The sequence below is a fragment of the Barbatula barbatula genome, assembly GCF_947034865.1.
Source record: "Barbatula barbatula genome assembly, chromosome: 8".
Classification (NCBI taxonomy): Eukaryota; Metazoa; Chordata; class Actinopteri; order Cypriniformes; family Nemacheilidae; genus Barbatula; species Barbatula barbatula.
The window spans coordinates 19,703,797-19,714,675 of NC_136771.1; the positions used below are offsets into that span (position 1 = coordinate 19,703,797).

A 10,879-nucleotide genomic window follows, 5' to 3' on the forward strand; every position below is an offset into this window, starting at 1 on the left:
AAAGGCGATGGTAGTACCTGTTGGTTTGCATCTGCACCTGTCTGGAGCAGCCATAGCAAACAGAAAGCCGGTCCTCCGCATGCTGCTAGATGTGCAGGGGACTGTCCTGAATCTAAACCACCATTTACCGCACATCCGCTTTCAAAAAGACAGCTTATGCAGTCCAGCTGTGGAAACGTGAAATGAAACAGAAACCATGCACATTCAAAAAAACGGGAGTCATAACTAAAGTATTTTTCGAGTGACGTTTAAATAGGTTCTTTAAATATTTGGCAAACATAACTGTATTTTTGGTTCCCTGCAAGACGGTTATTTTCTTATTGACACAACAGTATTTCTATTTAATTACTTCTGACTTACCGACCCATTCTCGAGCAAAAACATGTTGAAACTGATGTCTGGTACTTCCACAGGGACAGCACCGGATGGAGGTTTGTATAATATGTATTTTGTTGGCTGAACCGGTGTCTCCTCCGTTGACCATCAGTGTTCTGTAACAAACCCACTCGTGAAGCAGAAAAGCTATTCAGGCCACATGGTTCCAAAAATCAACCAATCGGGATCAAGAGTTTGCCATTTGTATCACGTGACTTTGTATTCAGCCTTAACACCACTCGACAAGTTGTGTGCGGTTCTACACGTACACGCGCGGTCACAGGGAGCCGTATATCATGCACATCACTTTACTTGATCACTGAGAAATTCTTCAAATTTGATTCTTCATTTGTAAAGACCTACGATTATTTTGCTTAAATCGAACGTGTAAAATTAATCGGGTTTTGCAGTTAAATAAAAATACGTTTTCAGTTAGAAGAAGCATAGATTTCGGTTGGCAAGTATAGATTAAATATATCGACGATGGACCTTTAAGTGCAAAGCAAACGCAAATAAGAGAGACGAAAAAATTTAGAATGCGGTGCGACGGCACTTCAGTACAATGAATTGCATTAACTGTTATTGGAGTGTAAAAAGTTTTAATAGGCATTTATGCGAGTTGCATTATGTGTGCAATATGCCACGCATTTCTGCTTTTCTATGACTTTCTTCGCTTAAAATGGCGTCTACATACAATCTGATCAGAAATGGATCTAATGAAATTACAAATTCCACATTCTGCCTAATGAGGCACGAAACTTTTTGAGGAAATGACGTCACTTAGTTACAGTCGCCGAAGAGCCCACGCACTGCAGGGAGTTTCTGGAACAACAACAACAACAATGTTATTTATTTGCAACTCTACTATTACAATGGCACTTAGGGATTTCAAGTAAAGCCATACGTAGTTTTGTTTAAGGTTAGTTTCGGAGACTTTACATGACAGTGTCGCGGTTCCGCGTGTTTTTTGTGTGCTTCTGAGGTAAGCATGGCTAGCACATTAGCATAAGTAGGTATTATAGAATAAAACTACAACAAATGGGAGCAGAACGAACGTGGTATTTAGTCTTAAAATGAACGGGCAAACATGTTTCTCTTTTGCCCACGTTAGTTCATCTCTGTTGCGAGTCTGGCAAAACCATTTCCTTGTTAAGATGCTCGCCGTAGAAACATGTCCTTAGTGTACTAGTGTAAATGTTAACAAGACTGGCCTCAGATCTGCCTTTAAATCGTTAATTGCGTGTTTTCCTAATGTCCAAAGATCTTTGCTATGTTGTATGTTTTGATAAGTGTCTAGAAAAAACACAGGGAAGGTTTGTGTGTTATTTTTTACGTGCTAACGTTACCCTGTACTGAAGGCTAAAGTAGTGCTTTCTGTACCAGTGCCAAACTGTTTTCAATTTCATCATCTATTGCACAGTTTTAGCCCAACTTACTTAATTTATTATTTTTATTGGTGTATTTTTAGGTGTGTGCGTGTGTGTTCGTGTTTAGCTGCCACTGAGTGACAACACATTGTGAAGACACTGCAGACATGTACAGTCCAAAAGAACCGGAGGGAGAAGTGGACCACTCATTCTTTGACAGTGACTGTGAGCCTAATGGGACTGAGGATGAGCAGCTCAATAAACAGGAGGCCTCACAAGGACCCGATGAAAGAAAAAATAAAGAGACAAATGTTTTGATGGATCAGATAGGGTCTGAAGTTCAGAGGGGTAGACATGAAAGACCTAAAGCAAGTTTGGAGAATGGTTTACATCAGGCACAAAATGAAAATAAAGAATGTGACAATGGACTTATGAAAGAGGTACAAAGCAGTAATGCCCTTTTCAAGGGATCTTCAGCCATCCCAAGTGCCAAAAGCTCAAAGACTGGTGACAACAGCCAATCAGATGAAGGGTCAAGTGTGCAGTCATACTCATCTGATGAGGACCGCGAGTTGGATGATGAGGACCGTGCAGATTTTAAACTCAGGAAAAACAGCAATGGTGATATCAATAGTGATGACGACGGATACCATCGAAGTGATGACGAAAGCGAGGAGGAAGAGTCACAATCATCAAAACAAAGGGGGTCCTCACACGGAACCCCTAAAAAATGTGCTGGTAAATTTCGCAAACAAAGCCGTTCCTCATCATCGGATACGGAGTCCTCCCACAGTGGAGACGAGAGAAGCTCAGTTTGCTCGCAGAAATTTCCTGTGAAACATTACAGGGTTGGATCAGCTAACCAGAGAGAGAAGGCTAAAGAATCAACAGAATCTGAGGACACGGTCACTGATGTCACCCCTCTCTCGACACCAAATGTTAGCCCTGCTCAGTCTATTGATGTGGTTCTGCCTTCTGAACCTTTGGAAGTAGATGCTCAAAAGACAGTTGTGAATGAAGAGGTTTCAGATGACCAGGGCAGTATAAGTTCTGAGGGTGAACCAGGTGAGCCCCTATATGTACGAGGTTGAAGTATACTATAAAGTTCAAAGTATATTTTTGTTGTAGCTGCTTATTCAGAACATGTTTCCTCTTACAGCACTTTTAAAAATAGAGAAGCATTTGGACAGGGTTCTTGTCTCCAGCCCTAGCAGTGTTGGCAGCAGTCGTAAAAACTATTCTTTTACTAATGAGGAAGTTCGGACGATTGACCGGGAGAACCAGCGGTTGTTAAGTGAACTATCCCGTTCACCAGCATGCTCGCGTAGTGGCAGCTCTACGTTCTCATCCACCAGCAGTCGTAAGAACAATGCACCACCCATGCGACTTTACCACAGCGCCGTGAACAGGCAGAAAGAGCAAGAGCGCATTCAGAAGGAGAACCTGGTTAGTTAAGTGTTTTATCCAGATACATTTTAACTGTATCAAGTGATAGAATGAAGAGACAACATTTGTTTTAGCCATTTGTTACTCCAATTCTGTGACCACTAGAGGGAGTAATACCCTTATATATCTGTTCAAATGTGCAATGAATTCAACAAAATTAAAACGAAAGGAAGATATATTTACATTTTATCACAGCAAAACTTGCATCATGTATAATTTGTGAGCCTTTTGAGGGATTGCTATGCCCAAGAAAAAGCTCAGTTAAACCAGGGACGGTGCAGATATGGAGATTGACCGCATTGCAGGTTCAACAGTTGTGTTGTTTTTGTATTCTACGATTTTACTGTCCCAGTTATATTTCTCACAGTGTGTTTCATCAAACTTGCCAGTTACACTTTGTTCTTTGGTCATCTTTATTTATGAAATAGCATTAAGTGAGAGTGTTTATTTTAGTATTCAGTGAAAGTGCATTCATGGAATGGGGAAGGGACTGTGCAGTCACCCACAGCCAATGGAAGTACTTAGATGGATACCACCTGACTGAGACAAGAAGAGACAGGTGGAAGCGGTTTTGCAAACGCTGGGTTTGACATTACAATGAGTTCAACCCTAATCTTCCCATACAAACTTGAATGGTAGAGAAAGTTGTCTTCAAACATATACACTTTCAGTCTTCAGTGTAAGACATTCATTATAAGAGAGAAGGCATGGTACAGTAGCTGTATTTCACAGTTGAAGTAGCACACATTTATACAGTGCACAGAAGTATTTATATAGATGTTTGAGCGGTTTTGTGCAACCAGAGTTTGGTAATGTGTCTGCTAACCATTGTAACCTAGTATATAAAGGTCTTATAAACTCATGGACCTCTTTGCGATGAAGAGAAGGAGCCGGTGCTGACTGTAGTACCATATTAATATTTACATACTTTATGATCTGTATAGTGTTAAGCAAGCTATTGAGATCATTATTGATATACAGAGTAATGTACTTGTACAGTACAGTATGGCTTTACATGTTTTCATGTAGAGGGACAATAAAACATTTTTGTAAACTTGTGATTTTTCAATTTAAGCTTTAAAGCTTGAACTTAACTTAATATTGAATTTTTTTAAGACATCTAGGAGACAAAACTGCCATCCCTATAAACCTTGCTCTCAGTCTACTGTAATTTAATAGAAGAAAGGTTTCCTCACAATCAATAGAATCTATTAGCGGTTTCCCAGACTGCATGTTCCTGCAGGTGTTGTTAGCGTTTTATTACCTAGCAACAAATGCCAGAAAGTCCAAGGCATTCTCTCTCTTTTTCTGTAAGAGCTCTGGACGTGCTGTCCTCTAACTTCACCTTTACTCTATTTTCAGTTGCAGCCCTTTTCATGGGCTTTGCTTACTGAGAGGTTTCCAAAGGGCTGTTTGTACTGACTCATAGAGGAATGACAGCCTGTGACATTCTGATCCTCAGCCACTGGTTATTTTTATTCTCAATGGCGCACTGGCTTTTCAAAGTGTGAGGTTGTAGTTAGTGCTGTCTTGAACTCTTTTCTTTTATGTGAGGTCTTAGGTGGGTGTCTGAAATTTTCTGTTTTACGAAAACCTGACAATTTCCTGGTTACATTTATTTCCTGGTTATGAAAGTTCAGTTTGAATTAAAATATCAATATCTTTTGACCATAGCAATAAAAGTTAATACATTCAGGTTTTTGACGGATATACAATTATGAACAGCCATGGAAAAATCAAGGGACCATTCCAAATGTTCAATAAATATGCATTTCAAGATGTTTTCTGGACATTCCAGTCCTCTGTCTCAATTTTCAAGTCAATAAAAAGACACATGAAAACTGATAAAAATTCAAGGTTATCAGTTATCACACAAAAAATAATTGTATAGGGTAAAACATTGGTCAGTATTTGGGACACTAATGAGAACTAATTGTATATCAAATGTCTTATTTCAGGCATTCCTGAGGCGTCTAGAATCTGTAAAGGCCACTCCTGGTTTAACCCGAGATGAACAACTTACTGCTTACCAACGCCAGTGTCGATACCTCGGGACGCACGCTCCAGCTATTCCTCCACTCACAACGAAATTCAGCAAGACATCTGGTTCGTGCTCACACGTTACACAAACATTACTTTAAATGAAAACTGTTAAGTCCATGCCATCACCGTTGCAGTATCACACATTCAAATTTGACTCAGGTTCAATGAGTCTATCATCAGTTTCAAGCGATCTCCAAATCCAGCCTCATATCTTTTATGTAACATTTGTTAATCTAACAAAAGCAGCGAACAAACAAACACAGCTGAACTTCTGCATAGCACATTGATGGGCGTGCTCTTTCTCTCGCTCCTGCTGGTTGACATATGTACCTTTTCCGGGAGAATTGCCCAATAAGGGACTAAGAAAAGTTGTAACGGAATCTCATGTTAGAAAAAAGCTTTCTTAAACCTATACGAACCTTGGGGCAGTGTATTGAGCCGAGAAATATGTCATAAGTTGTCATAAATTGAACATGAGAAGCCAGCATGAACAAGTCAGAACGCATTAAACAATGTTGAAGCTACCAATAGGCTGCAATAATCAATGTTAAATTAAACAAAGAAATTATTTTTATTTTTAAAATGTAATTCATAAGTTCCTCTATATTTTAAAGCAGCTTGCTGGTGAGTGTTTTTTCACTTGTATAACCTGTTTTAATCTGAAAGGCTTTGTTAAATTTGTTAAAAACATGGTTAAATTGATGAGTTAAAATGTATCTTTTTAATCTAAACTAAAGTTAACAACTCTACTTAAAATTAAACTTTTCTTTTCCTGGAGCACAGGGAGGAATTCTAGACCCTGCAGTCCTAGACCAGGGACCGCTAAACTCAACAGAACAACACCACGACCTGCCTGGTCCTGATCTTCTTCTCTTAAACATCTGTTTCTTTTGTCAGGGTTATGTTCCTTTGGAAACAAATGAGCAGAGAAAAAATGCGAACAAAGTTATTGTATGTTCTCATTCTGTTTATCATCTGTCTATTTAAGTCCCCGTTTAGTTAGTTCCTTGTCTGGGATTGTTTGTATGTTTCAGTTGTTTTGTCATAGTTTTCCCTGAGCATTCCCATTAGATTTATTATTAAAGACTGTTAGTTTGTTGACTTTTCCTGCATTGTCCTGCACAGCTTGTGACATACATTTACAGTTTGTTCAATCTGTACTTGGATGAAAGCTTTAAACCTTATATTCTATCCTCAGTGTTGGGAGTCTAATCTGACATATATGTCATATAATCTACAGACCATGACATTTAAAGTTGTTTATCGCTCTAACGGTTGTGGGTTATGATGGATCATTTAAACATTGTTGTAGCATTCCATTTTTTACAGACTTTCAGAGTAAATCTGGGCCTATATTTGTGCAGCTCAGCTAAATGCCTTTACGTATGTTTAAGATGTGTGTTATGTCATGTTTTAAGTTGCCATTCTCTGAATAATAAATCGTGATCTATTAGTAAAATATTGTACATTTTGTAATCTAATGCAAAATAAATACTATAATGTTATGGTTATAGCTAGTGTTTTGTTGCCTTGTTTGGAAAGTAAGTTAGTTGATTCTTAACCCAGCCATATGATGTTTGAATACCTACCATGCTGACCCGGAGTGACTCACATGCTCAGACAGTGGCCCATCTGTTAAAATGAACAGACTAGCTAAACAATACCTGTCATTCACCTGTCACTCCCAGAGTGCTATTACAAGCTGCCCGACCCTTGTTAACATTGCACACAAGACAAGTAATGAGTTCAAATGGTACAGTGACTGACATATTTATCATTGTTGTAAATTGATTTGTTTTGTAGACTCTGGTTACTGTAGCTGCCTGGTTACTGTCACTAACTGTTATACATTAATCATATAGTAGTATTACTATAATATTGGGTTAAGTGTAATAATTTTAACTAATTATATTGGTGAATCTTATTACTTTTTGTAAAACTACAGCATTGGCAAAATATTAAGAGACAATTAAAATTGTCATTTAATCAACATGTGTATATGTATTGTGGCAATTTTAGTCAATTGTCTGTTGAATAAAAAAAGTCAAACCTCCGAAGTGACAGTAATCCAAACAACAATGTGAGAAACTGACAGCATGGCAAGACTAAACAAATAAAAATCGAGGTTATCACATGAAAAAATATTTTCAATACAATACATGTACAAATATTACTTTTGTATTGCTAGAAAGTCAATATAAACTTGTTTTATTTGCCGTATTTAAGGTCTGAAATAATACCAAGCATCTTTTATATTTGACCTGTTCTCCAGTTTTTGTTTTCTGCAAATAAATGCAATTAGAAACACTTTAATTGAGGAGAATTTTGTTAGTAGGTTACAGAAGTAAACAAAAAGTATAATTTTACCTAAACACATACCTAAAATGGTGAATTTTGAATTCAGAGGAACTGATTTTAAACATCTGTAAAATAAATTCAGGCTGTATTTTGTCACATTTACACATTAATTTACAGAGCAATGTACATAAAAACCTGATCATTATGAAATGTTTGTAAATGTGTTTTCAATGACAGGCATTGTTGATTGATAAAGGAAATTGTTAATTGTATTTTCTTTGTTGCACACACCTTCCAGATGCTGTCATTTTTTAATAATCGTGCAACATTGCAAACATTTTGTCTCGGAAAGTCGAAATTGCATTTCGGCAGACTAAAGCCACTGGAACAGACACTGTACCTGAATTTGGTGAGTTTCAATCTAAATATATGTGAATTTGGGTTATGAATACAGTGTGATAGTTAAAATGGAATTGACGCTAGTTTGCCATCATCAAAGAAAACGCCACACAAAATATGTTTTTTTATTCTTATTAAAAGAACACTTAAGGCAAAACACACCACATGAACAGTCAGTCTTCCAGTGTACAGCCACTTGCTTCAGTCGGTGATAAAATGTGTTCAACTAGCTACAGAAGAAAAGAGCCACTGTCGAACATGTAGACTTAAATAATAACATTATTAATAAGGGATTTAAGAGAATATTATTTCAATAAATTAATGAAGACAAAAATCACTTTCAATCTGACCAGACTTAAAGTCATCTAAACTGAGAGCCAGTGGATTAGATTGAAATATATTTACAAATTTCAGGGTGGACGGTACTGTGGTCTTGTACTAACACTCGATGACGACCCACCCCATGGCCAGCTTGGCTAAGTACACTCTTCCTCCACTTCTCCCTGGTTGACTTTAAGACATACACAGCGCTGAAGGGTTTCCTTTGGTGAGAAGGACAAGATGAATGAGAATGTTTATGTATACTTCTTGATCTCATCATACAGGACCAGCACAAAAGCGCCGCCCATGCCTCGTAGCACATTGGACCAAGCACCCTTGAAGAAGGCTTTGGAGCCCTCATCTTTTGAGATCTTTTTCCAGCAGTCAATTGTGCCCCTATACATGATGTCAGCTGGAAAAGAAAATGTAAAAGTAAGCAATTGTACATAAATACTATAATACACAAGTTTAAGAAATGGTGACAGAACATTTAACTGCTTGACCCACCTCCTTTGCGTCCGGACTGCATCATCATACGACGTCTGACGGTGTCGAAGGGATATGACATGATACCAGCAACAGCTGTGACAGTCTGGGCGATCATCCAGCTTATGACAATGTGTGTGTTCTTGGGGTCGGGCAGCATACCTGGGTAATAAAGATTTCGGCATAGGGTTGAAATGCATTCGACACAATGCATGCTGTTGATATGCCATCTACCTCCCACATATCTCACCTTTAGCTGTATCGTAGACACCGAAGTAAGCAGCTCTGTAGATAATAATGCCCTGGACAGACACGTTGAAGCCAAGATAAAGACCCTTAATACCATCAGACTTGAAGATCTTGGAAAGGCAGTTTCCAAGACCGGTGAACTCTCTTTCTATTGCGCCTTTTCCAATGTCAGCAGCAAGCCTTGTTCTGGCGAAGTCAAGAGGGTAGACAAAGCACAGGGATGTGGCACCAGCCGCGCCACCAGAAGCCAAATTACCGGCAAAGTAGCGCCAGAACTGGGTGTTCTTGTCCACACCTCCAAGGAAAATCTTCTTGTACTTGTCCTTGAAGGCAAAGTTGAGGGCTTGTGTGGGGAAGTATCTGATGACATTGGCAAGATTGCCTCTCCAGAAAGACACTAAGCCCTGCTCTTTGGGAATTCTCACTACGCAGTCGATGATTCCTTTGTACTGTGTCTCAACTGTGATCTGTTTGCTGGCATACTGGACCTGTGAAGCAAAGTGATACATTGATATGAAAGTTGCACCTTAGAATTGTGAATGGAAGCCGCTTGGCTTCATTTTGGTCAAACGTGCATTATCCAGGAATAGGCTATCACGGATGGAAACTTTGATGGAGTTTGAATGGTTATATATTTGATTACACTTATAGGGATTTAGCTGACATGTGCGCTTGGCGTCACACCCCGCTTGCGCGCGGGGTTTGAGTATTGGGTTGCAGCCTCCAGACTATTTTTAACTTTAAACTTATACCGAATATCGCATCTCTTCACAGATCTGAACACACGTGATTGGCCTTTAATAATTCTGGCACTTATACAGAAAGGGTCCTCACAAGGTCAAATTTTAATAACCAAGGAATCATCAAAAACTCAATCAATTAAACCTTCTTAAAACCTGCTTGGTGTTAAAAATCCATGCGTTTAAAGCAGCACCACGGACAGCGACATAATTCGTATGCGCATGGATTAAGTCAAACGTTGAAACAGTTTGTCCTAAATTGTGTTTTTTTGTATTTTCACATTTTTAAACTAAATGTATGTTGTAATTGCAGGTGGCACCCTTTCTATACCTTCTCAGAGACTTACATGCAAATGTGTTGTAGTTATTTATGGACATATTCTTCGTAACCATCTAAAATGTGAATGGAAGGCTAACTATTAAAATAGTTAATTTTAATTGTGAAACTTACCTGCAGTAACAGTTTGACTCTTTCGATGGGAGCCACAGCTGTCTTGGAGATGGCAGCGGCCACGCCACCGGCCAAGAAATCCTTCATAAAGCTGATCACAGCTTCAGACATGATGTCCTAAATTCTGGAAGACTATCTAAACACCAAAGGACCCAACAAAACCCTGGCGAAGCCGCTTCAATTGAACGAGCGCTAGTCTTGACTCTTAATATATCTTGGCTCATTATCGCGAGAGGAGAGGGTGATGGATCCACGCGGGACCGAACAGAAACTCAAAGTTGAATAAACATCCCGGGTCACGGGTCACTGTTACGCAACTTCATTAATTCTTGTCCCGGGATCGGAACATTTAAAGGGCGAATTTTATTTGATCTTTTTTTAAACATTAAAACACCGCATTTTTAACTGCTGGAACGTGTTATATTTATGCTCGATATGTTTGTGAGAAGCTGTTTTTATAACATTAATATATCTGAACAGAAACATAATTTGAGATTAAAGAGATTATAATAATATTAATTTTTAAAAAGTTTTACTGGCTGAATAGGCTTAATATATTATAAATGAATATCCTTGCCAGATCAAATCGATTTCTTTAAACCCAGCAGCCTAGGTAATTTAAAAAAAATACACACCTGAAACCTTTTGTATCGAGTTATTTTAGATGTTTAGTCAATATTGCCTTGACAGACACATTTATATTG

At 38.4% G+C, this 10,879-nt stretch overlaps 2 protein-coding genes across 3 annotated transcripts; one reads left to right on the forward strand and one right to left on the reverse strand.

Moving 5' to 3' along the window:
* The first annotated feature begins 609 nt into the window (after positions 1-609).
* On the forward strand, positions 610-6,742 carry cfap97 (cilia and flagella associated protein 97). Of its 2 annotated transcripts, none has more exons than XM_079462421.1 (5): positions 610-1,357; positions 1,844-2,807; positions 2,902-3,188; positions 5,147-5,294; positions 6,015-6,742. In XM_079462421.1, exons 2-5 carry the CDS (start codon positions 1,910-1,912, stop codon positions 6,092-6,094), a joined length of 1,413 nt encoding a protein of 470 aa, XP_079318547.1. In that variant the 5' UTR covers positions 610-1,357; positions 1,844-1,909; the 3' UTR covers positions 6,095-6,742. The 2 variants fall into 2 exon arrangements, with proteins under 2 accessions (XP_079318547.1, XP_079318548.1); XM_079462422.1 differs by having other exon boundaries at positions 613-1,294.
* Positions 6,743-8,038: 1,296 nt separating this feature from the next.
* Positions 8,039-10,459, reverse strand: slc25a4 (solute carrier family 25 member 4). The gene is made up of 4 exons (XM_079462353.1): positions 10,176-10,459; positions 8,986-9,472; positions 8,757-8,897; positions 8,039-8,661 (listed from the first exon to the last, which is right to left on the reverse strand). Exons 1-4 carry the CDS (start codon positions 10,284-10,286, stop codon positions 8,504-8,506), a joined length of 897 nt encoding a protein of 298 aa, XP_079318479.1. The 5' UTR covers positions 10,287-10,459; the 3' UTR covers positions 8,039-8,503.
* Between the last annotated feature and the right edge of the window lie 420 nt (positions 10,460-10,879).

Bases quoted from the DNA above. Each gene is read 5' to 3' on its own strand.
- cfap97 (XM_079462421.1), top strand. From the start codon at position 1,910: ATGTACAGTCCAAAAGAACCGGAGGGAGAAGTGGACCACTCATTCTTT. The intron at 2,808-2,901 runs GTGAGCCCCTAT...TTCCTCTTACAG, and splicing joins AAGTTCTGAGGGTGAACCAG to CACTTTTAAAAATAGAGAAG. The intron at 5,295-6,014 runs GTTCGTGCTCAC...CCTGGAGCACAG, and splicing joins GAAATTCAGCAAGACATCTG to GGAGGAATTCTAGACCCTGC.
- slc25a4 (XM_079462353.1), bottom strand. From the start codon at position 10,286: ATGTCTGAAGCTGTGATCAGCTTTATGAAGGATTTCTTGGCCGGTGGC. The intron at 9,473-10,175 runs GTAAGTTTCACA...TTTGCTTCACAG, and splicing joins GAGTCAAACTGTTACTGCAG to GTCCAGTATGCCAGCAAACA. The intron at 8,662-8,756 runs GTGGGTCAAGCA...TTTCTTTTCCAG, and splicing joins GCAGTCCGGACGCAAAGGAG to CTGACATCATGTATAGGGGC.